This window comes from Cygnus olor, chromosome 1 (assembly GCF_009769625.2).
Source record: "Cygnus olor isolate bCygOlo1 chromosome 1, bCygOlo1.pri.v2, whole genome shotgun sequence".
NCBI lineage: Eukaryota > Metazoa > Chordata > Aves > Anseriformes > Anatidae > Cygnus > Cygnus olor.
Window position 1 is genome coordinate 16900464 of NC_049169.1, and position 27197 is coordinate 16927660.

Here is a 27197-nt window from a genome sequence, read left to right on the forward strand (position 1 = left end):
AAAAACTTACACTCCCTAATACAGTAATTGCCAGAAAGATACAAAGCTCTCTCAAATATTAATGTGTTATTCAGAACATTCCCTACAGCTTAGGAAAACGAGGCTTGAATGCAATGGCATTTATGTTTGAACAGAGCTCAACAATTCCTATCAGCCCAAATCACAGAATGGTTAGGGTGAGGAGAGACCTCTGGAGGTCATTTGGTCCAACCCCCTGCTTCAGCAGGGTCACACAGACCACGTTGCCCAGACCCACGTCCAGGTGGCTTCTAAAGATCTCCAAGGAGGAGACCCCACAGCCTCTCTGGGCAGCCTGTGCCAGAGCTCAGTCAAACACCCAGCACAGAAGTGCTCCTGGTGTTCAGGCAGCACCTCCTGTGTCCCAGGTTGTGACCACTGCCTCTTGCCCTGGTACTGGGCACCGCTGGAAGACTATTCTCTAATTCCTTCATCATTTTTGGAAGCCCTCCATTAAACTTTTTCCAGCATGTCCATGTGTCTATTGTACAAGGGGACCTATAAGTCAACATGGTGCTCCAGTCGCAGCCTCATCAATGCCAAGTAGAGGGGAATCATAGAATCACAGAATATCCCGACTTAGAAGGGATCCACAATGATCATAAAGTCCAACCCCTGGCCCCACACAAGACCACCCCAAAATCAGACCATGTGTCTGAGAGCATTGCCCAGAAGTGTCCTGACTCTGTTAGGCTTGGTGCCATGACCACTGCCCTGGGGAGCCTGTCCCAGTGCCCGACCACCCTCTGGGTGCAGAACCTTTCCCTAACACCCAGCCTGACCTCCCCTGTCCCAGCTCCATGCCCTTCCCTCGGGTCCTGTCGCTGTCCCCAGAGAGCAGAGCTCAGTGCCTGCTCCTCCGCTCCCCTCGTGAGGGAGCTGCAGGCCGCCATGAGGCCTCCCCTCGGCCTGCTCTGCTCGGGGCTGAACAAACCCAGGGGCCTCAGCCATCCTCGTATGTCTTGACCTCTAGGCCCTTCACCATCTTTGCTGTCCTGCTTTGGATGCTCTCTAGTAGTTTTATACCCTTCTTATACTGTGGCACCCAGAACCGCACACAGTGCTGGAGGTGAGGCCGCACAGCGCAGAGCAGAGCAGGACAATCCCTTCCCTTGCCCAGCTGGCGATGCTGGGCCTGATGCACCCCTAGGTACGTCTGGCCCTGCTGGCCAAACAGACTACAACAGACAGACAACAATCTTCCCACCACACTGGCTGTGCCACTCATCGCTCCGTCTTGCTCAGTGCTCTTACAGTCTTAACAGACTCTTCTCTTGAAGTGCGAACTGACAAATCAGCAAAATACTGTGTTAGATGCATACTACTTCTCCCCACGTTAAACAAGTGGGGAAAAAAAACTGTAAGGTAAACACACTGACTAGGTTTGCTTTGTGAAAATAGGAACTGAAAGTTGTAAAGTGTGTTTTCATCTGTTAGAATGCGTTTTTAGTGCTTCATCTCTGTAACTCCCACAGAACGCTTCCTGAGTTTACAAGCAAACTTGTTCAGAACCCAAGTCAAGATTTATTCATTTACTACAGCCAACCACGTATCCTACAGGTCAAATTCTCTCTAAAACATGTTAGTTTAGTGTTTCAGCGTGCAAAAAAAACACCCACCAAATGTCTCCGATTATAATATTTAGTTTATTCTTAAGTAATCAGCTCAGCCCCATGAGTACACTGGCATTCAGAATTAATTTAATAATAAGCCTACTATTTTAACTTAAAAATATTAATGACTAAAAAGAAAGAATATTTTTTCAGTCACTTTGAAGACTAATTTAATGTTATTTACTGTTACAGAAAGACAGCATGAATAGTAAGTTATCTTATCCTAAGCTTAAGCTTTCCTTTCACCTAGAAACAAGAAAACAAGAAAGTTTTCCATCAGAAGGTACATTCCATTATATTGATCATACACTAGAAAAAGTTGTGTCAAATAAAGATCAGACTACATGAAGATGCTGCATAGGGATGCAGAGCATAATTACATAGAATTCACATCCTTAAAAAAAAAAAAAAGATGAGGAAACAAAAAAAGGAGTTGTGACTAAGTGATTTAATTCAAAACTGGAAAAGTCACTGAAAAAGCTGAAGGCCATGATCTCACAAAATAGTCATGTATGCACATGTGTGTATATATATACATACATATATGAATATATATAAAAATAGAAAGCCAATTCAAAATAAATCCTCATATACTTCATAAACCAATAGACAATGAATCAGTTCCTAATGTAACTGGACACACAATTGCTAATTCCCTTCATGTATTAACTGTAGAACATTTTCCTGTTTATTTTTTTAAATTTCCAAATTAAATCTAATCAATCAACTATGCATATTTCAATGCTAAAAACAAGAAGTTACCTAACAAGATGTATGTCTTCACCTTAAAGAAAAGAAAAGGGAAAAAAGAAAAAGAATCAAACCAAAACAATGAGAAGAAAAAAAAACCAAAACACCACAAAACTCAGAGAGATACATGCAGAAAAACATATTGGTTAATGAAGTGTGCATCTGTACTTAACTAGTATGTTCCGCTGTAAGAAACAATGACTGTCAGGGCTATTATTCCCCACATCCTACCAGCTCAATATAGTCAGTGAAACTGCCAAGAAAAAAAACACGGTTCAGATTTCCTTACATGCCCACTGCCAGCTGGGAACAACTCAGGAAAGGTGACTTTGACTAAGGATGTATCAACACACTACAGGTGCTGGACAGACCTAGTTTCCAAGTAATCCCACCTCTGTTGTTTCTGTACTGTGTTTATCAAACTGAGCATTCTCTAGAATCCACATCATCAGAATGGCATCAGTCTTGTTAACACTAGTACTGAGGCTTCCTCAAGGGGTTCTTTTGGGAAAAATGCTGAAAAAAAATGGGCCAAGGGAGAATTCTGAAGGAAAAAAACAGAAAGGTTAAGAACACACAGAAAGGGAAGGTACACAGCCAACGTGCCTACTTTGATCATCCCTTTCCTTCCTGTACTTCACGAATAAAAAAATAGAAAAATGACTAAAGAATCTTATTCTGTGTTTACGCTACCTTAGAACTAGCCAAGACTTAAATCATTTAAGTATATATGTACAATACATAAACTACAAAATTTAGTACACCACGTTTTAACTGTATTACTTGAAAAAAACACACCACCCCACAGTTTGTGGCATCAACATGAGGAAATAATAAAAGAATATAATTAATCACCGCAGCTTTGCATAAGCTACTTCTGATTTACAACTACCTTGTATGTACTAGTGTTCCAAAGTTGAAAAAGAATGTTCTTCAGCAAGCTTGAAGATGAAGACATGTCTAGGAAAAAAAGGTGTATAGCTAGAAGTAACTGAGAAACACATGAAGAAATTCAGATAAACCTTTTCATTCTACGTTCAAATTAGTCCAACCAAAGAACAGGAAACAGGAACCTCTGCACTTGAAAATATGATGCTGTTAAACAAGGCCTAACAGGAGGAAGGAAAATAAACATTACTTAGGAGTTAAAGTTTTAAAAACATACCATGGCTTGAACAAGCATGCTATGTTTTTGTTATTGTTAGTATCTTCTCAGTGACAGCATTAAAAATAATTCTGCTGAATCAATACTTATTTCTTCACAGAAGACATCTTGACAATGTTTTTCTCAAAACAAACAAAAAAATTATATTGTTGTGCAAAGATGGAAAACCACACGATCTCCCCATATTCTACAAAACCACATTTTCCTAGACAACAGAACAAAGTCTCTATTGTTTCTCATCTGTTCCTGAAATTGGATGCAATAACAAAGAGGTAGATATTTCAGTACTTCTACAGTACATCTAACTACAGTTCTAGTTCCTTATCTGTGAAAGTCTGAAAACCTTGACAAAATATATACTGAATCATTTTAACTCAAGCAGTTAAATGCAAGTGAGCAATAAATACTCAGAATATAAGCAGCTCTGAGTTGTTCTGTTTAAAGACTGTTTCACTGCAAGAACTACCTATTCAACAAGAAGAAAAAAATACAGAATGCCTATACTGCATAATTAAGTCTATATTTAGGCATACTGTAAAGCAGTCACGTAGTCAAAGGCTAAATGGATGAAAGATATCAATCTTGGTCAAGCTACACCTCTGAAATTATATGCTTCTAACTAACCATCTTCCATATTATAAAGCTTATTTATATACCGTCATGTACATTGCTCATGTTTCCAAAATAATTGCAGAGAACACAATGAGCCATCCCAGGTCTTAAAAAAGCTGAAAGACATGCAGGCAGCAAAAATATAGAACTGATGGTACTAAAGTGCAAGCTCGGGAAACACATGAATTAATCAGGACTTTTAGAATACTTCATTTATTGTATTGTTCTCTACATAAATTATAGCTGTGCTTTCAGAACACTTAAGCATTTCTATTTCTTCTCCTACTTCCTTTTCTCTTCTCAATCTGTATCATATTTTCCAAAATCTTGCAAATAGCTGTGTTACAGGACAGCAACCACACTCAGTAACCAGGCTTGCCACTTAAGGAATCTCCAACTGAGTACTGTTTCAGAAACCAGTTGAAAAAGAGCCTTGTTTATTATTATGTCCCACTCTCCTTCTACTACTCCCAGCATTCCGACATCCACATTGGAGCTGGCTTCAGGACAGGCTCATACTTGGTTTGGCCCACCAGCAATAAATCAAGAGAACTTGTTTATAAGCACTTGTAAACCTCAGAGGACTAATAATAGAGCTAGTGGGATTTTGTGGCATTCATTCATGGTCTGAGGGAGGTTATCATACAGTGGAATGGAGCTGCCACTGAGCTTGCTCTAGGCCTGTAAGGCAACCAGTAACTTCAGAAAGGATTTTTAGAAGGATTTTACAAAATTCAACAGAATTCTCTCCATAGCAGGGGCTACTTTACCTTGTGGGAGCAACTGTCCCCAAAAGACTTTGAAACGTTGTATATTAAATTTAAAATCCAGATACCTTCCTCTAGAGGCATTTTATTCCATTAAACTCAGCATATTAAAAGGAACTAATTTGTCTGCAAAGTTTTAAGTTCATTTAGTTGCACATCCAAAGTAAGTTTCAAATTACCTTTTTCAGCAGTACTGCTGAAAAAATGCTAGAGTACGTCAAATTGTGTACGCCCAACAGGAAGGGGACAATGACAAAAAATGTTTTTATGTTATCACGAATAAGAGATACATTTAAAACATGACTGATTCTCAGTCATGTAGACTGCAACATCAAATTCATACAATTCTTTTTGAGTCCTCCTCTTTGCCCCATCTTTTTTCAAAAAGTCTTAAGTCATTATGACATTATGATTTAAAAAAAAAAGAAAAAAAATGGAAAATATTTAAGTACATGCTAAGAAGGGAAGAACTATTTTACTATCTAAGTCTGTGAACTTGCCTGGGACTAGAGACATCTACATTTAACCTAAGATAAACTTCTAGTTAAACTTTCTATCATTCACTTAGTTCCTCTCTCTCTGTCTCAGTTCCTCCACCTCTAAAATGAAGATGACTCTGGTTTTCCACTCTATAGCAGCTGCTGTGAAGAGAAAGACATGAAACATTTTCACATGTCCACATATCATGCTAGCAGGGCTATAAGACTACTGGGAATAATAAGCATATAAAACCCACAAGGTTAAAGAATCTGATAAATAAATAAGGAGCAGAAAACTTGATCTACTTCATGCAAAGACATTTTTAGAAGTCATCTTGAAATTTTCTCAGGCATTTTGGCAGTCATCTCTCCCAGTTGCAGTTTTATAAATCGGCACTATTCAAACTGCACAAACGGGGAACTACAAACAGCTTTGTTACCGCATTACAAACTAGTAGCCTGTAATAAATATTTCCCAAACAGGAACTCACAAAGTTAAACTTTCTTTGGAAGTTTCCACGAAGCCCTTTACAAAGCAAACTGCTTCAAAAACAACTAACTTGAAAAGAAAAAAAAATACCTGAAACACTGCTTCAGGATGAAAGTGGGTTTTTTTAGCTGTAACTAAGTCATGCGGGTGAAAAAAGTCACTTTTAAAGTTCTGTAAGTGTATCATGTTGTACTGTGATTGATGTAAATACAATTTGAAGGCTACGTGCCGCCACGGCACCAGGGAACAACGGGCTTGAACTGAACGAGCCGCCGGTTGTCTCACCCAGCCACAGGGCCGGGTTTTCTCCCTTTGTTACCAAAAGCCCGTTCTCTGCTGCCTAGTTGCCCTCTCCGAGAAGCAGGCAGCCGGCTGCACCCACGTGTAAGGCGCCGGGCTCAGCTTTCAGCCGGGTTTTGGAAGGCGTGAGCTGCACAAAGGGCCCGGCACAGCCCCGCGGTGCCCGCCAGCCCGGGGCCGGCTCTCCAAGCGCTCCTGGGTGGACTCTGACCCCCAGACACTGCCTCTAAGGACGCGGGGCCACGCTGCCCGGCCGCTTTTATCCTTCACGAAGGGAAGAGGCTCGGCTCGGCTCGGCACGACACAGCCCTCGTTGCCCTCGTCGCAGCCCGGCAGGTGCCCCGCGGCCCTCCCGCCCCGCTCCGCCGCGGCCCGGCCGCCCCCGCTCCGCCCCGCTCACCTCCGCCCCGCCGCGGGTGGCGCCAGGCCAGCAGCCCCCGCTCCTGGTCTAAGGTGACCTCCCAGCAGCGCTGCCCCAGCCCCAGCGAGGACACCAGCCGGGGCCGCCGGCCGGCCGGGAGCTGCTGCTCCATAGAGGGAAGCGCCGAGAGCTCCGGGCCCGGCGCGGCCCGCTGCGGAGCGGGCGGCCGCCGCCCGCGGGGCGAGCCCGGCAGCTAACGGCGCCCCTCGGCCGCCGCTACCGGCCCCGAGGCGGGGCGAGGCGTCAGCGCCGACGACAGAGTCGCCGGGCCGGCCTCCGAGCGCGGGGCGGGGCGGAGGAACGGCCCCGGTGGCCGGGCCCGGGCACCCAGGCCTCGACGCCCGGGCCCCGGCACCCGCGGCTCGCTGTAGGGAAATGGGGTTTTGCGCAATAAAGCTCGTAGGTCGTGCTGCTGTTCTGTGCTGTGGTCCGTTCTGAGGGAGGATCGAGCGCTTCTCGAAGTGAAAGTGAAAATGTGTGCTTGGATAAGCCGCCAGAGCTCTCAGGATAGCCCTGCCTTCCTTTCTGTGGATGTAGTTTGTGTTTTACTTCAAGGTTTGAGGGGAGCGCACTGGAACCGAATCGTGCAGTTATAATGTACAGAGATCATCGAGTCCAACTCCCTGACAGCTTCAGGGCCGTCCCAAAGTTAAAACCTGTCATTAAGAGCATTATCCTCTTGAACACTGACGCATGATGCATCGACGACCTCTCTAGGAAGCCTGTTCAAGCATCTAACCAACCTCTCCGTAAAGAGGTTTTTCCCAATGTCAAGTCTGACCCTACCCTGAGGCAGCTCAGCCATTCTTGTGTGTCCTGTCAAGAAACACCAGAGAAAAAACGAGCAGCACCCTCCCCTCCTCCCCTCCTCAGGACGTTTGAGAGCCATGCAGTCACCCCTCGACCTCCTTTCCCCCTGACCTGACAAACCCAGTGTCCTCAGCTGCTCCTCACAGGACATGGCTTCCAGCCCTGCCAATAATTGGCCTGTTGTTGGCAATAATTCAATAGGATTAAACTCTTGAGCCTTTGCTGCCCTTCAAGTCCTCCATGGTGTCATTGAACCTCATCACTGTAAGTATCAGCACCCTACTGAAAATACAGGCCAGAGTGACAGGCAGTTTCTTTGCCTCTGACCTCACTCCAGACCTGATTCTGAATATTTTCCACAGACTTTAGAGAAAAAAATCACTGGTGTGTTCTTGTTTGGGCCAATGCTCTGCTTCACAAAGGATGACGCAGAGACGCTCCAGCTGGCTTTGCTCAGAGCCAGCACGGGTCTAAAAAGCTTGAGCTTGAGCAAGAGCACTTGAACTCTGCTTTGAACTTGGCGATGTACTCTCATTTCATTTCCTGAAAACAAAAGAACTAGTCATTGTCATCCAAATTATGTGTTTGGAATAGTCTTGAACAAGTATGTGTTTCATGTCTACTTGTCATCTTGTATCTTGATTATTGCAACATCCTTTGCTCTGACCTTGAAAAACATGATGTTGCCAATTTTATTTTTGTAAGATACCAAGGTATTCCACACTTTCACGTTTTCAAGGAATATTTTGTTTGTATCAACTGTATTCTCCTTTACATTTTGGAATCCTTCCCCCCACAAACACTCAAACATCTGTAAAGTTCTTTATACTGAGGCTTAAATTAAAGCTCATTTGTTGTGAAAGTCTGTCGTGAGCATTAGTCAGCCAAATCCACTGGTTAGCAGCCATTAACGTCCCACTGGCTCTTCGCATTGTGCCAGCTACATCAGCTGTTGCCATCTCTCCTACACCTGGATCGTAATATCCCTGGGCCAGGAACAATCTTTTTGTTTTGGGTAGTACCCTATCTAGCAAGCTTCATTCCCATTATTTGTGCCCATTTCTACAAGCCACAACAGCAACGTGAAAACCGTGGTCTAGTGCTGGTACAATGCAGCAGAGCCTCTTTAAGCATTGACCTCCTCAGACACACTCCAGGAACTAACAGATCAGTCATATAACACTGTCTTATTTAAAATATTATGCAGGGGTACTTATTTCTCATTTTTACCACTGAGCAAATTAGATATAATCTTTTATAGTCTACAGTCACCTGAATCAATATTCTTACACTGTGATCCATGCTAGCTGAAGAGATAAAAACTTCATTTTTTTTACAATTCTTGCCTATGATTATTTCTTTTCATTCTTACCAACTTGCATACCATTTTTGGGTTAGCTAATGCTAAAGCCTTCAATTGTAAAACACAGAATTGATAAAATATTCTCAGCTCTCTTAAAAGTCTATAAGGGTGTATTAGCATCACTGGCAGGCCCTCCAGCACTCCCCATCCACATTCCTTATTTGTTTAGATAAGGAGAAGTCCCTTATTTCTTGCTTGTACACCGTTTTAGCATAATGGTGTTTTGGTCCATGGTTTGGGCTCCCTCTGCACTACTACAGGGATGTTGAGCAGGAACTCTTAACAGCGCTGTGTTTGCTATGCTCTGGCACTCTCTGATAGTCCCCTGAACGCCAACATTTGCTTTTGCCCTTCAAAAGTAATGGTCAACTACAAGGCAACACAATGTTTTGTTTGTTTGGTTGGTTGTTTTGTTTTGTTTTTCATTCAGTTTTAGCATTTTATGATTTCCTTTCCTGACTAGAATAGAGAAAGGACTTCTAAAGCATGTCTGACTTTGTAGGCTAAAGCATGCATGTGTCAATTATTGTTTTGCTGCTTATTATATAAGCCTACAATTACCACTGGGACAGAAGAGCAGATGCGGTGATGCCAGTACACTGCAGGATTTATAGCCTAAAATCTTGCTCTGAAGACGGCTGATGACAGGGTTCCACCCTGAGAAATAGTATGGTTGCAAATGACCTCACTTTGTTCGCAGGTCCGTAGAGGCCACAGGAAGGGCTGCAGTTTTAACTCGGGAACTATCATACGTTGCATAGCAAGCGCCATTCACAATGTTGGTGGAAAAAATGCAGGAAGGTAACACAAGGTAACTTACAAGGTTTATACAGTCTCTATGACCCATTTATTTTATATGTACAGCAAACAACATAACTTTTAAAGCTGCCTTTCTCTCCCCAGTGTCTGATTTTATAATAGGTCGTTTATCTCTATAAAAAGTTCTTACTCTGGGCAACTTTATGTTGTACTGAAGAGGATCATTACATGATAATATAGGCAATCAATTAAGGAAGTCTTCTAACCAGGTACATCTTTCTAATCAACAAGAGCAGACAGGTGCTCTTCAGTGCGACCCGCATTAACAAAACATTGATTTAAATCATTATGAACTCGAGCTAAATTGCAAAACAGTAATCTGGCTTTCTTCCAACTCTTTTGGAGGTTGACTTATTCATTAGGACCTTGCAACTAATTTTTTCCACAGGGCACTACAAAGCATGCCCTTAGTAATACCTTGGCAGAAATAGAAGGTACCGTGTTTGCAATCTTATCTAAGACAACGGAAGGTCTAAAGTGAAAAAAAATATATATATATGTAAACTATTGTAACCAGGGTGAAAGCTGGATAACAGCCACATAAGTGCACCAGAGATCATATTTTTGTCAGTGTACTCAGTTCCATGCTGGAAGCAAGAGGGAAGCACAGGTTTTTACCAGGAACTCTGGAACACATAGCTACGTACAGACTTGCGAGGGAGCTCTTCAGCCCTGTGCTCCCAGAGAGATGGCTCTAGGCCCTGGATGAAAAGCTGTACCAGAGTCAGCTGTGGTCTTGTCCCAGTGGCAGGTGGGTCAGGTAGTGTGGAACTGACGTTTTAATCTAAGGGATTTAAAGTTGGGAAAAAAATCAAGAAAAACTTTTGCTTTGCAAATTTTTTACCACACATTGATAACTATGAAATATTTCTTTCCTTCCACAGAAAGAATACCCTAAGAAAGTTTCTAGATAGCTGCTTGGGAATTATCTTTTTTTTTTTTTCTTTTTTTTTCTTTTTTTTTTTTCTTTTTTCTTCTTTTTTTTAATATCTCAGTGCATCTCCTCAGGAAGATTGAAGTACTTACACATGAATCAAATTCTGTTCTCAAGTACACACATGCAAGTCCCAACAGAACACCCATACACTCAGAGGCCACATTTGGCTATTGAAATACTTTCGGAAAATGGAAACTAACAGACAAAGGCAGTAGAGGACAGGAAAATAATTCATTTTTAACATCAAAATACTGGCTAATATTCTAATTCCCTTTCCACTCATCAGCAAAAAAATACTAAGGAGTGAGTGGAATATTCTCACCACTGTTCAAAAGAATGACATCACTTTCTCTAGAAAAATACCTGAGCTATTTTAAAGCACTTCTATGCTTACATCATAAGTTTAAATTACTGTTGAAAATGATCTTGAAAAAGCAGTCTTAAAGGCTTGTCAGAAAGGATGATTGCAGCCTTTATTCACTCAAACTAAAAGGTAATTGAGAGAAAGTTGTTGATACACTGGAGGGAATGGATCCAGAAGATAATTTTTCTCATGAAGGGAAATGTCATGTACGATTCCTGAACCATGGAAATTTACAAATTCTTTCCTTTCTTCCAAAGCTCCAATCTATCTCCATATTCTCTGTATAAACTACCTATCATTGTGAAAAATACTAAATATGGTTTGTTTCAAGCTCTTATAGCTGTGTCTCCCACCTAGACATATGCACAGAAGTATTTGACTATCTGTATTTCTTTGATTACATCCTTATCCCTATTTTAATCATTAGCCTCAATTGGACTCCCTCAGGAGCTGTGAAACCACCCTTGTGTCCAAGAGCATCCTTTAAGAAACAATGAAATTAAAAGTAGGTTTTCCTTGCAGTGCTTGTAGGCAAGGATAACTGAAGAGACAGAACTGAAAAAATGTTGGCATTATCCAAATGTTTCTCTCTTCTGTCCACCACTCAGTTTTATCAATTTTTCTAATAAAATAGCATGCTTCTCTCTGAAAACTGTGCCTTGCTGATGTCTCCAGTCCCTCAAAGCTGCTCTTTACTAGGCCCAGGTAGAATTTGCCTGGAGCATGCCTGTGTGCAGTTTTGTAAAAAAAGCAAAAGAAGAGCTCAAAGAGACAGTAACTGGGCAGGCAGACAATATTTCATAGTTCAGCTATTATCAAACTACATATCAAGTTCAGTACTAACCTCTACCATACATACAAACTCTGATTATAAGAAAAGTTTTTTGACGGTTTATAATCTGCTTGGGTATTGTTTAAAAAATAAAAAAAATTAAAAGGACGTGTGCTCCAGTGTCACGACACTTGGCAAATTTCAAGAGTGGGCTCCAATCTATGCATTAGAAAAGCTTCAGGAAAAAAGAACTGTTAATACAAAAATTCCTACGATCACCAAAGCAACACCTTTTCTTCTATCCTCATTTTTATACCTCTGGGTTGAGCTATTTTAACTTGAATTCCTTGATTCTCTTAAGAAAAGCCTATTTCCAGAGTACTTCTTTGATGCTCTGCTTTGGTAAGCAGGGCTCTAATCCATATCAGCTGTGATCCATATCAGGCTTACACCAGAGAGTGTGGCCTTCAGAGACTAAAGTAAGACTACTTTCTATTTAAGATGGAGAGACATATAGTGAAGTTACTTTAAGGTAGAAGAAGGGAGTTGTTGGGTTTTTTAATTATTTTTTAGTGTCTCCAAATGCTAATGCATAGTCTCCTGGATACTGGTTTGACTTAATTTACGTGATTTAATTAATGATGTTACTTTCCGTGGTTAGTACTATATTAAAAGAAATACAATATAAACTTGAAGAAAATGCTTAGAAATGCAAGTGAAATTTTCTTTCAAATACTGAGATTCTGAATGATCAGATCAAAGATAGATTGGAACAGTTTGTTTGAATAGAGTAATTTTCACTTTGATTGTTTTTCAGCTGAATACTGAAGCAAAGATGATGACAGCTGGTATGAAGTTGTCTGAATCAGTGATAGTGGAACGCAGATACTTGCCAATACTTTGCATAAAATCTGCAAAGCAGAGCTATTTCTGCACTATGCCTTTTGACATCTCAGCAGGCATGTGGACTTGAAATGGATTTTTCTCTTTCTAATATTCTGGTATCAAAATAAGATGGAAAGAACAGAATGTAAAATCAGACACAGCTACCCAAAAAAGAGGGCAACAGAGAACAAAGAGGATCTTCTCATAACTGAAGTTAAATATTTAATTCTAGCAAACAAATATAATAAGGAACTTTGCTGTAGCTAACTTCATTCTGTTCAAAGGGAAGCAATCATGCTGGGGATAATTTGGAATATGCTGAAAAGAAAATTCAAAAATTGAGGAGTAACCTGGTAAACATTTGTAATCTGCTTGTCTTGCCTGACAAATGGCTGACAAATTAATTTGGAGCACGCCATCTTATAGGAAACATTTTTAGAGCTGACTAGTCTACATGTCATTCTAAATATAATTTATAGAAGTTTCGATGAAAGTGATACATTTTCAAATGATTGCACAGGGTTTTGTTCAACCAGCTCATTTAGCCAGAACTATGAATCAAATTTCACTGCAAAGCTTTGAAAAATCGGTCATATCCAAACTATCTCCAGACTGTTTAATGCGGATAGTTCTGCAAAAATCATGACTCAAAGACATAATTCTAAATCACTGTAGATAAGAAATGACAATTAGAAGTAATCTGTGTTTTGAAAAAGAACCTGAGTGCAAAGGAACCATTCAAGCCAATTGCTTTTATGGTTGTATCTATAAGAACAAGCCATCAGGAAAAGAGATTACATTGTTAATAACAGATTCTTTCCCTTGATTAGAAAAGAAAATGTAATAATGAGACTTGAACTAATAATACATTCATAGTAGATTAAGCTGTGAGAAACTTCCACAATAGGATGGGTGTAAAATGAAGAGCCATCACAGCAACTATAATAGAAACCAGAGAAGAAGTATTGAGATGAAATACATATTCAGCCTGAAATGGAGTTGTACAACGTTTCATCCTCTTGCTGTTTTTAGCAAATTTTGAGACCGTGACTAGAATTCCTAGGACAGAAACTAATGTAATGCTATGTATGTCTTTCACAGCCAGCAACCACTGGCTACTGAGAAAACATGTGTGACTTACCCGCTATACCATATGGCTGATAATCTCAGCATCACAAATCAATCTGGCCTTGGAAGTAAGCGTTTTGAAACACCATGGGATAGAACACGAAGTGGGGAAAGAGGGATAGAGAAGTGTTCTGTGGACTTTCTCAGTACAAGCCAGAAACTCAACTATAGGCTTAGCAGAAGCTGACAGTGCCCAACTAGGAGGTAAAAAGCTACATTTTCCCGTTTTTCCCAGCACAAAAACGCAATACTCATGCTCTGTTTCAGTAGACAAGCAATATTGTGTGCAGCTCTAACAGCACCCAGGAGAAGCATGCATTGCAACAGCAACAGCAACATGGCTTCAAGTTGTATTAGAAAATACAAATTGCTCCTACGTAACTGAATCGATGCCAACGTGTCTCTCCGAAAGCTATCAGATAAAAAGCAACATGACTAATGGCAAAGTAAACTGAAGAAAGATGTTAATTTCTTTCACTCTCTGAGAACAATTATGAATACAAAGTGTACGTGTATGCATGCATAGCCAGGTGAAAAAACATTTACCTGAACTTCCAAATTCACTGGGTGATAACGATGCTAACACCTCACCCACTACTTTACACATCACAGTAGTTAAGGTATAATGCAGCTAGACTTCTTTACTTTAGAGACTGAATTTGCTAATCCTAAAAATCTTTCTAGAGTTCTTTGTACTGGTATTCTATTTTGCTGTACAGTGAGTATGATATATGAAAATAAATAAGGCTTCCTTTCACAGAAAGTATAGCCTCCTATAATTGGTTTCAGATACATGAATAAGTAACTTGCTCTTTGGACAGGCATAAACACCTGCGGGTAAAGCAAACTTAAAACAAAAGTCCTCACCGTCACTGCCTATCCCTGCCCCACTTTCTTGGCAGACACCAAAATGCCTTGTTTGGATACACCACGTACTCGGAGTTCATTGTTCAAAACTCTAGGTTTTTGTTTGATTTTTTTTTTTTTTACTCACACGTGGGTGCTGAACCTGATTGTGTTCCATCTGCTGAAACCAACGTGTCTAATGCCAGTCGAGAGGCCTTTAGGTAGCCAGGATGTCTGTGTGGGACAGGTAGACATGACGCAGGACCTCAGAAAAGACTAGTATCTTCTGAAGCAGCAGCTGGAAGCTAGAGTGGATACACTACAACATCTAAAATAGAACTAATTGCCTAGATTTAGGCAACTGAATGCCACTCCTCATGTTTGACCAGTCTTAAACAGGGAGACCTCAGAGTTTTGTCACATAAATCCTGGGAATAATGTCTTAAATATGGGAACTTCTAATCATTTAGACACTTTCTTCTCTGCTGAAAGTGCAATCTGTAGATTACAGTGATTGATGCTAAGGCTCCTTACATCTCCAGTCTATGAGACTCAGGAGGCTGACTCTGATTTAGATGTCAGCCAGTTTCCTGCACCAAACATCTCCACTACATAGGTGGCTGAATGCTCAGTGAAAAGCGACAGACACAAACTGGAAGACCTTTTGGTGGCAGAGTCCACAAATAAGTAAGGAATCTTAAATTAAATTAAAATCTTAAATTAAATAAGAAAGGCCTCTGAAGACCACTGCAGCCCTTTTGGAGCAATATTTCTGGTTTAGTTTCCTTCCAAACAGAATCTGCTTCATGGGTACCACAGCTGTCCTCAGAACTGAACTGAAACACAGCAAACGGAGACGATCAAGGGATTTTCTTCAAAACTGAATTACTGCTGTGATCCAAATTGCTAATGTATTCCTGGTTACACTGTAACTAGAAACCTTAGATTTGGCCCAGGGTCATCAGAACAGACCACTTTTATAGTTTTATCATCTTCACTGCTTGGAGAAATAGCTTCCGCCACTTAGAAAGCATTATCGTTAAAAGAAATGAACAAACGAAAAAAACAACTCTCCCGTCTTTACTGGCCTTTGAACTTCAAAAGAATTTCCAGGCTTCAAATCTTCCTGGGCATCTGGCAAAAGATACCTCCTGTGTATCAAAGGCATTAGAGCAACTCAGAGTTGATGGCCTCTACCTGGTCTTGCACAGTTTCATGACTATGTTTCAAGTTCCTTCTACAGTACAAGTATTAAAAACAAACCAAAACAACAAACAAACAAAAAAAAGCAAACAGCTTTCAAGCAAAATGATGGCTGAATTATAATGGCCTTAAGCTGATATAGATGTATCTCAGTGCTGTGAAGAGACAGCAGCTATTGCAGAAAACTTGTCTTTAACACCTAATAGAAATATATATTTTTTTATTTTTTTTTAACAGTTTTGCAATGGTGAAGCTATTATCATGCCTAAGTAAATCTTGCATTCACCCATCTGGGAGTTAATCTACAGAGACACCCTCTATAGCATTAGTATTTGGCTGTGTAACTTATCTCGTGATTTGTCCTTTCCCTGATCCACCTATAGTACAACACCCTACTGCTTATTTATCCAGTTGTGCCATAAATATTTACAAATACTCTTCTACAGCACCTTGTATAAATCACATAGAATCTCTGATTCTTTTCACATCTATTTTTATTGGACAGATGTCTGTTTTAATGGACAGCGAGTGAAGTAGCAATTCTGTGAAATCACAATATTTTTCGTCATTATCACAATCTCAGAGGCCAAGATGCTGCTGCCCTAAGGGCTAGGGGCTAACACACTGACACCTGTGCCCATGCTTAACCCTGTGCAGAAGAGTCCTCTGGTTTAAGAATCGGAAGCATCAGATGGCTGGGTGCATTCAGTCAGGAGTGCTTCCAGGGTATCTCTGAAGTATGATCATATCATCCACCCTCCTTTTCACATGTTCCAGCTCCCTGTATGAGAATTGCTTGGGCTCTTACGCACTGTCTATCCAAACCACGCCTACCACTCAGTGCTTCTGGAACAATAAGCATTTAGTCAACCTGACTAAAAGCAGAAAGAGTCCATACAGAGGTTTAATACCATTCCATTAAGAGCAGGTACACAGAGTCCTCTCATGGCAATTTTCCATGAGTGGAAATCCATGGATGGATGTGTTTTTTATTTAAAAGCTCTGACTCCTACAGGAGTAAGAGCAGTAGTGCTGTGTCACTTCAATTTGGCCAAGAAGCTACTTTTACACTGATGCAATAATTAAACCACATAAGCACATCAAATTTCAAGTTTATGTCTACCAATGAATTTGAAAGGCATAATTTATTTTCTGCTTTAGCACATGATCATTTATTGTTCTTGGAGTCATCAATATTTGAATGCTGATAGTAAAAGCAGAAAATCAGCCTACAAACTAAATATCTTGTTTACAGGAGGCTACTAGTGCATAATCAAATCCTACATGAGTTTTTTTGTAGACTGGAATATGTTCAGAAATAAATGCAATTGATTGTTTCAGTGTACTGTCTAGCAAAACCACACAGAATAGCACAAACAATGCAGTCCCTAAGATGCAATCACCTTACTTGTTACTGTTCATTTTGGCGAAATGGTTGGCTTGGAATTCTATTGACCTTCCTGGCATCTGACGGCTGCTGTCTCAGGCGGTCAGGTCCTTCCATCGTGCTCCAAAATCCAGCCCATATCTGCATGGCCAAAAGCTTTCATCAGATCAATGGATGTTCAACAGATTTTTTTCTCTCGGATGCAAAATGATGCAACTTTAAGAATAGTTCCACGGCTTGTCAGAACATGTTCCAATTACAGAAGCTTTCTTCATTTTCTTACAATATTTCAGGATGTTTTACATGAATATTTTTAATCATTATATTACTTCATTCCTCAAGCTACGGTGCAGTTGGCCTCTAAATATGGTTAGGCACTAGTCTAAACTGCAGCAGTGTAACTGCCGTGAGAAACCAGGGGATGCTGCCTTTGGCACCCATATTAATTTCGGACAAATGCAGAAACCACTGGTCCTACCAACCCTGCAATTTACAATCAACTTTTATACCCTTTACTGCAATAATCATGTGTTAGTCCCTACGATGCCCTGAGCCTGGCCTAGAATAAACAATATTAGAAACAACAAACTGGTGAAAAATGAATAATCAGGATGGAAAGAAGTTTTTATTCAGGCTTTACAAACAGCTTTTTATTACTAGGTATTAAGCAATTATGCATGAATCAATATGTATCATTTCCTGTATAAAGAGATTAAAAGCTTCCCCTTACATAAAAATGTAATTTTCAGCTACAGATTTGTTTTCAGCCTGCTTCTGTAGGGCCATGAGAACAGAAATGAGAAGACACAATATTTGTGAAAATTCTAATGCGAGAAAACAAGCATCCCCTGCCTTGATATTAAAAAATGTAGCAAAAAGGAACAGCAACACTGCGCATCACTCAGGGCAGATGACTTTTATATTGAAGTCCCAGAAAGAAATTAATCATTGCTGTAAGTGGGCCGAACACAGCTGGGAGTGGCTGAATTGTGTTTGCAACCGAGGAAAGCTGAAGAGCGCTCTGAGAAGCAGCTCAGCTGGATTCCTGAGCAGTGAGAGGCTGCTAACCATCAGCGTTTTCAAACACCGCAGTAGTAAAAGCCCACCAAACGGCTGCAAGGAAGTGTTTGGTCTCAGGCCCAGTGGGAATTTCCTCAGCTTTCAAATAGTGGGGGCCCTATGCCAAGATCCCCGCAGCACTGCTTATCTTGAAAGTAAACAGCCGAATGTATTTGGCACCGGTTTTGCTACTGCCGTTCAAGCAGCTTTTATACGGGTTTGTATGGGCACAGCTATCATAGCACTGGAATTAGGAAGGATCCTTTTTTAAATCAACATTTTTTTGCTAAATTTCCAGAAAGCATGTGCAGGGAAGTTACGAACTGACAAAAATCTTAGCAATAGATAAACAAACATGCAGAACTTTTAGTCATCTCAAGCAGAAATCCCTCCTTCAGTTATCCACCTACACCTAAGTGCAACGCTTCTGGATGTCAGATCGAGTAGGGTGTGCTTTTCAGTAGGGTGTTCTTTTCAAACTTCACGAAGGACCAGCCTTCTCTTTTCATGGATTCTTTTTTTTTTTTCTTTTTCTTTTTTTTCTCAAGATAATCTTAAAGTTTTCAATGATGTAGTTACTGTAATAAACATAATAAACTCCTCATGCACTAATGCTGCTGTCAAAGTGGGTAGGTTCCAAAAATGCAGACTCACATTAACTGCCCAGTGGCCATGCTGACATGAAAACAAGTCAGGTTCAAACATCAGGCCAGAATGCTGTGATCTTCAGCTGACTGACACCTGGACATGCCGCAAAATGATAATTGGCTTGATCCTTAAGAATGAGATTAGTAAACCGTTAGAGCGCTGAGCAGCACCAACTCATATACTCCAACAGCTGTTTTGCTGGCAGACTCCAGGGAGACCTCTTATTATAATCTCATAATGAGGTATTAATAGCAACCTCAGGAGACGCTTGCTCTTTCTTGAAGAGGCATTATCTGTAACTACAAAACCCCATTTACTATTGTGAAATGGATAGAAACACTGGTGACAAGGAAGGCACTCCCTGGGTCCTCCTCTGCAGGTGGGAAGACCCTCCTGATCTGTGTGCTTCCTTCCAACAGGAGAAATTGCACATTGAAAGGACAATACTTGGCCAACGGAAAACTAAACCCAAGACAGTGGGCTCTGATGATGCTTTCATACAAGGGATAGTAAAAGGAATTATTATTTTTGTCTGTTTAGATTGATCCCATAGGAAATAGCATTGACAGCCACTTACATAAACAGTGGTGCTACAATGAGTTCATTTCATTACATGACAGAGGATAAATGAAGTAGACTAATTGTAACAGGAAAGAACCCAGTCATGAAGCCCAATCCTCCCTAAAAAGTACACAAGACTACTCTTGTGGCTGCTATAAAAGTTATCAGAATATTTCAAAGAAAAAAAAAAAAGTCTTTGGTCAAGCTTACGGTCCTTAAAATCCATGGGATCCGTATGCGAACTGTTTATAAGAAACAGCGTTTCTTAGAGCAGCATGAAACCCTACCACCTAGGTTCAGTTTCTTCCAGGCATTGTGTATGTGCCTACGGAGGCGCGCCTGCCAGGGAGAAATCTATAGCAATGTCGTTCAGATGAGCAGGTGGCAATGGAAAAAAGGCTGTGTGAAAGGAGAAACACTCAGGGTGCCAAAGATGCCTATTGCCGGCACATGTCTCCAGGACTTCTCCGCCTTTAAGAGATCTCTCAGATATTGATCTTTTTTCCTTGGTATGAAAGCGACGAACGATTCCCCTGAAGTTCACAGGAGCTGATGAATGCTATGAAAGGCTTTTCACAACAGCACTGACAAAGTTGCTTGCCTGTTTCTTCCACCAGAAGAAAAGATCATACGGCTTCACTGTTGAAAGAAACAAAAGAGCAAACAAACACCGAGCAATTCTTTTAAGGTGAAGTAGGTACTCAGGCTGCAAATGCATCCCAGATGTAAAGGAGCAGATCTTTTCCATATGAAAAGCAGGTTCTGCTTTGTTTAGGTTTGAAGAAAAAAAGATGAAGCAGGACTTATGCCAATGATGCCAAAGATCTTACAATTCAAATGCTGCAATCAATGTTTCAGTAATGGTATATAACCGTTACGCTAGAATGGATATGAATTCTATTTTTTGGCATCCCAGAACACAAGGATGAACCAGGGAACATTTTTGCATAAATTTGACCTGAATAAATATGATAGAAGTGATTTGATATTGTTAAGCTTGCCTCTTGTCAAGGCAGATATAAATACTATGATAACACCAAGAAGAAATTTCTACTAAAACAATTCAGACTAGTTCAAAACTGCACTAGGTACTGTGCTTTCATCAACTGGAGTATAAACAGACAATTAAAAGTCAAAGGTGATACACGCTTTTTTATTATTATCACGAAAAGATGCTGAACCCTCCTTTTTCCCTGTTCCTTGTTTTTTGAGGTTACTGGAGTCATTATTTTCTCCCTCAACTAAAGAACACCTTCACAAAAATAATTGTCAGTGGGCATCCAAACCCTCAAGTTGAGTAATTTAGGACTTGGGCCAACAGCACAGTTGAATGAAGCTGCAGGAGGATTGAATGAAGCTGCAGGAGGATTAAATGAAGCTGCAAGGTGATATTTTGCCATCAGATGACAGGATGTTTATACTGCACTACAGGACATCCACGCAGTCCTTCTGCTAAAGCCATCTGACGGCACGAGGAGGCTAGAAACAGTCTAATGGTTTGTCCAGCCCTTCTGAAAATCCATTTCACTCACCAGTCGTATAATCCTTGATTGTTGTATACTAATTATGACATTTTCCAAAGCAACGTGGCTTTAGCGCTCTGAACAACTCTAATCTCTTCTTAGGCTTGTTTCTCAGCGGAGAGCTGAGCTCGTTTCAATGGAGATCTGATTCTCGTGCCTTTCACAATGCGTTGACCCAAAGGCACGTGGCTGTCCTGGTCTGTCCCAGCTGGAGATGGAGGCGGACACGGCTGACAGCACTGGCACTGAAATCTGGCATGGGAGGCAGCTGGGAGCGAGTGGAAGGACCAGAGCACAATATTCTTTAGCAGCGAAGCTCCTGGGAGGCTGCAAGTCCTTACACTCCGTGCCACATGGAGCTTCCAGGGGTGTGCAGTCATACGGTGCTGGGCTTGCCTGGTATCAGCAGCAGGAAAAAAGCTAAAATCTTTTCCTCCCTTCCCTGCTGAATTAATTCGTATTTGAAGCACTTCTTTCACAAATATGCTATTGAAATACCTGAAAGGTTGAAGACTCACATGCACAGAAGGTGCAATTTTTCTTGTTATCTGAGGTTGGCAGACACGTTTCCAAGGCAGAGAGACAAATCGGGTCCCCAGAGTTTCACACCACGGGAAACGCTTTGGAAAGTGTTCCAACCAGTCCTTTATCAAACATCACCGTGGGTTTGAGCCAGCAGCTCCTCATCAAAGTATTGATCTTTTGCTGGCGTTACAGCATCTTGTTGAGACAGTGACATCATGTTTCCAGCAGAGCCAAGGGCACCTCAGCCCCTCTCCAGACGTGCTTGAGCACACTGAAAAGCGCAGCCAGATGCAGAGTGCTGATGAACAGTTCTTCACCTTCGGGAAAGGAGAACTTGAACGCACACAAAGATTTATTAACACAAATGCTTCCGTTACATTTTGAGACTGGTGAAAATGACGTGAGCTTCGAGCTTCAGCCTGACTTAAAAAGCACAATGGAAGATTTGCCTCAACAAAGTTAGATACTGACAGGTCACTGAATGACTGAAACTACACCAAAGGCAACGGTGTTATGGAAAACACCATGGACAAAACCGAAGTCTACTGAAGTCAGTTGTATCTTAGTTCCACCATTTCTTAGTACTAGATGAAAACTGACTGCTATTTCTCTACCATAATAATTTTCTAATTAATTTTACTGGTTCTGAGCATAATGCCAACTCTTAGCATTGAAAGAAAGGAGATATTTTCTACCATTCTGCAGCGGGCGACAGACAGAAAATCGGAATATTGTAAAGAACTCACATAGCTGCTGCTGTGGTGATTTATTCCTTCACTGCTCACACATGTTCACACTTCTACTGGCTAATTATTTAAAAGCTAGGAAGAAATTGCCTGAGCTAGATTTTGCTATGGAGAAGGCCCAGATTCATGCCACTTCTCGTGAGAGAAGCTATAGAAAAAGCCTACTTCCTGACTTTTCTGTTTCTATTCCAGACAGAATACATTTGAAGACAGCAGTTTAGGTCTTAGCTGGACTAGAAGGTATTCAGAAGTTGCCCTCTTTCTTCAGCTACACAAACGTATGATAGCTCATTTTTAGACAGAGCAAGTTAAATTAGCTTGCTCCACCAAATTTTCTCTTGCCACAAAGGAAAAAATATCACTGTTCTTGATAATACTCTAATAAAAACACTTCTAATTTGATTTCTACATAAGACTAAGCATCTGTACTAAAGTGCACTTATATATACATATATAGTCATATCTAAACCAACACAATGCAAATTTCTGTATTGTAGAGAATTTAAGTAATGCAAGCTACAAGAAAGATGAATGATAAGAAGAAATTCAGATGGGAATAGCTCTGAGAACAATTCTGGTTTTAAGGCCAGACGGACTGTTTTGATCATCTCCTCTGATTTCCTGCACAGGGAACATAGATTTTCACACAGTAAAGCCTCAGTCGAGCCCAATGAATTGTAGCTGTGCTACAGCATATCTTTCAGCAAGACATCCTGTCTTGATTTAAAGAACTCAACTTATCGAGAAGCTCCTACATCCCATACTGAATGATGTAATTGCTTGTCCTTCTGCCCATGGCAGGGGGGTTGGAACTAGATGATCTTTAAGCTCCCTTCCAACTCAGATCATTCGACGATTCTCTGATCTTCCGTCTTTGGATAGCATTTCCCCTTAGCCTCTTCCAGTACCTAGTTCCAACTGTTACATTACGTTATGACTGCTATCTTCTTGAGCAGTGATTGCCATTACCATTATTTGCAACTCTTAATTTTTGTCACCTACAAATACACAGCACAAACCGAAAAGGAGAAAACACAGACATTTCCAAGATTCATTAAGGTTTCAATATTGTTCCTCTTCTACAGCTCGTGGCTGATTTTCAGAGCTAAAGAGATTTTTGAAAAATGGTGCATAACGTATTTATTTCCTCTGGCTACTTGTGAAATCTTATTCTAATGACCATGCATACCAGAATTATTACCACTGTACTTCAGGATTTCAGTATAAGAGATTAATCCTTTGAGCTCTGTCTATTTAAAATGGCTTTAGCTTCTGAGGAGCTGCCTGTGATTGCCTTATCATTTTCTCTTCAAACTCAGGGCCTCTCTGGTGGTTTACGTCAGTATTCTTAGTTCATTTCTTGCACTAAGATTACCAGTCCTGAAACAACTGTCAATATCATTCAAGTAAAATTGCAAATTTTCATTTCAAGGTTTAGAAGCTAAGCTGTTCTTTTATTACTTTACAACATGATGATACATGCTGTGTTATAGAAGAAAGTGATATGAATAGCAAAATATTTCATTCTCACTTTTTATTCTGAGTTTTCTTTTTTTCCCTTAGCCAGAAAGCTTGAAGTATTCCTACCCATTTCTGAAAAGTAACAACCTCTAACTTATATTCAAGAAACTAACTTATATTTAAAGAGCAAAAGTATGCAGGTTTTGCTTTTTTTTTTTTCCCCAGTTCCAGCAAAATTTTTAAATTTGGGAAAACATTTATCATCTTCAGCCAGTGAATGCTTTGTAAACCCAGCTCACTAACAGAGTATATACCTCTTGAATAAAGAGCAGCAAAAGTTCTAAATGAATGTATAATAAAATATTTTGCTACCTTTATCACCTTTTTTTTCACCCAAATACTCTGACATTACTCTTATTTTCTTTGTAATACAGTTCTGCTTATGTCTCCTTCACCAGCCAACAGCCTTTCTGCAGTAGCACTTGGTAATTCTTTTGTACTGAAAATCATGCTGGAAGGATCCTGTTACTAGAGCTCCAATTCCAATATCTTTGCTATACTCACCACTCTTACATATATTTGCTCTTATTAAAGCAAGCATACACAAATCACACAAACAGTGATAAAAAATTCAGGTAATAAAGAACAGCTAATGAGACCTAATATAAACATACCTCTAAAGCAGCAAATTCCATTCCTCTTCAAGGAAAGAAAACATGATTTTTATACAATTCACTTGACTTGAATAACTATAATGTATTATGCTGAAGATATTTTTGGAAATTATATCTATGCAACACACTACACAGCCAACTGTGAATTTATATTCTATCCTGTATTTATCAGTCACCTTACACTATCTGAAGTCACTCTACCGCTAATCGGGTTCTACAGAAATTGTAATTAAGAGTATTTCAATACCGAAAATGTGAGGAACACTGAAAAAAAGAAGGGAAGAAGGCTGTTTTCAGGTTAAGGGTAAATTTCAACTGCTATACAGAGAAACTCAGAAATGGATTAAAAAGCAAACAGTGAAACTTAATTACCTTCTAATATATATTTGGATCAAAGAGAAATTAATTGAGTGCAAGAAGTGTTTGAATAGCATGGTAAAGGCTTTGTTATCCTCAAGGAACATCAACAAAAACTAATCCCTGAAACAGACACAGAAGACATGGAAAAGGCACTAAGAGTGGCTTGGAGGGATAAAAAGTGAAGTCTATGACAGATTTGAATTGGATATAGAAATCCAAGGAGAAACCCCAGGAGGAATTTCAAAAGGTGCTGGTGATGGAGCTGGATGGCTGAAACTAGAGCAAAAGAAAAATATCTGCAGCAGTCAGTCTTGAAGATTACCAGAAAACAAATGTTCACCTTAGCTCTCAGGATAAACTGTAAATGCAGATTAACGCACAGCTTGATGCAAACTAACACCTGAAAATATCTGCTGAAGACAATCCATCAAACTTCTCTGCAGTAGCATGTCTCCATTCTTCTTAAACACATGGGCAGAGTTACAGATTCTCTTATAAACAGCTTTTCTGACCACAAAATGCAAGGGGACATACACATGACTGCTGCTGCTGCCATGTCAAATGCAATGTCTCCATTTTGGATACATCCATGCTGAATACACCTTACGAGTAACGCTGTTTAGAACAAAGGATAAAATAGGATGAGAAGCACAGACTGTCCAGATAAAGAACAAAAGGAAATGTGACTTTTACAGACTATTTAAAAACAGTACAACGAGGCATCCGGAGGTTTTCAACACCTGAAGAACGCCCAAAGGAGAAAATCTGCATATAAAATCATCATAGGTTTATAATAATAAACCACAGGTAAGAACAGGCCAGTACGAGCAGTCACAGCAACAGCAGGATAACCAAAAAGTAAATAATGAGGAGAAATACTCTTCTCCATGCCTGCTACATGTTCCGAAACCTGACAGGAAGTTGTCCATTAGAACCAAAGTTACCAAAACTGAGAGGTTGAACCTAAATCAGCTATTTGATTATTTCTTAAGAGTTATTAGTCTCTTGGTTTCAAGTACTTTCTCAGAAAAATTCAGCAATAGAAATTTTGAAACGAGGGAAAAATGTGAAGACACTTAGCAAGGCGACTATTCTGAAAAGAAACCCAAGGGATCTGAGAGCCCTACTCACAGTCATATTACATGCCCAAATCTGGTTTTGTACTACAATTAATTACAGGTGAAACTTAAAAATGCCAATTTGTAGATTCAGAAGAAAATCTCCAGACAGCCATCTTTTGCATTCTGTCCTATTAAATGCCCAGTCCTTAGATTTAAGCAACAGTAGACAGTTTTACTATTCATTAGGACTCTGGAAAAAAGTGGTTCTGCGTCTGTTCCAATGTATTGCCTGCTCTCACTGACTTTTGAGAAATGTTAATGCCTATTTCCACATCAAGCCACAGCACTAAGCAGGGCATCCAGCACCTTCTACGTTCTCCCAATAACTTGGGAAGATCTTTTAGCCACAGGAAAAATCAACTAATGCTACAATTTTTCTCTTCACCTTGTTGTGACAGCAAACTAAATTTGAAATTCAGAAACTGATTTGATTTGTACAATTTAAAGAAAAGAAACTTCTATCAATAATGAACAGAAGAGAACTATCACGGCTCAGAGCCAAATATGCATTGATTTAATTCTCTATGTTTGAAGTTCTGTCATGGTGCAATACTATGTTTAAGCCTTCACTGTATGTACTGAAAGCATAATTAACTGGAATTTCAAGGAACAAGTAGTATCTTGGAAAGAAAACTCGTTACTTTTGCCAACTTGCCTGTCTTCTACCCAAGACTTCCACTTAAAAATCGTCCTCCCTCCCGTGAGTCATGTAAGCCTCAACTGCATATTGCATCAGAACTCAGGAAGGAGCAGTTTCATATTCTGGACTGTCAGTGAACAGAGAGCGCTCTGCTAGGCTATACCCAACAGAAAGTGCCAGATGAGCTGTGTAACACAGATAAAACTGAAAAAAAAACTAAAAACCTTCACCTAAAAATGCATTTAATACAATCATGAGCACTATTGCTAATATTTAATGAGTGACAGATTTTTAAAACTACCCACGTCAACTACTAATCCAGAAAGTGAAACAGGAAACAGAGACATTTATCCAGAGACAGCAGATATTTATTTATGCTCTTTTCAGTTTCATTATCTTCTTTCTCCGTTACTTCCTACAGTGTATTCACAATTGTATACATGCACCCTATCAGTGCGAGTGTATTTTGGAAAGTCTGCTCTTTTTTTTTTTTTTCTCTAAAATCTTGTTCAACTCTTGTAAGAGAGAAGGCCACTTACTGAGAAAAAGTTACAAAATGCTATGATGACTGTCTGTCTGTGATGAGGACTCTTCCTGGCCACCAGTTCTCTCACAGGGATTCCTTTACCCCTTTCTTCCTCTCTGATTTTCTGATTTTCTTCCAACTTTCAGTATTAGCCTCCTAGCTGACCTTTTTGGATACATCTCCCAAATCATGTTATCTATGTTTTGTTTTTTTTTTTTTTAACC

At 40.1% G+C, this 27197-nt stretch overlaps 1 protein-coding gene across 2 annotated transcripts in view; it reads right to left on the reverse strand.

Moving 5' to 3' along the window:
- CERK (ceramide kinase) overlaps positions 1 to 6852 on the reverse strand; it is a 46182-nt gene extending 39330 nt beyond the window's left edge. The window contains exon 1 of one of the 2 annotated variants that reach the window (XM_040544740.1): positions 6595 to 6852. In XM_040544740.1, the coding sequence (XP_040400674.1) occupies positions 6595 to 6727 (133 nt within the window). In that variant the 5' untranslated portion in view covers positions 6728 to 6852. The remainder of the gene's footprint in view (positions 1 to 6594) is intronic. The other variant, XM_040544741.1, reaches the window with a different exon arrangement.
- Between the last annotated feature and the right edge of the window lie 20345 nt (positions 6853 to 27197).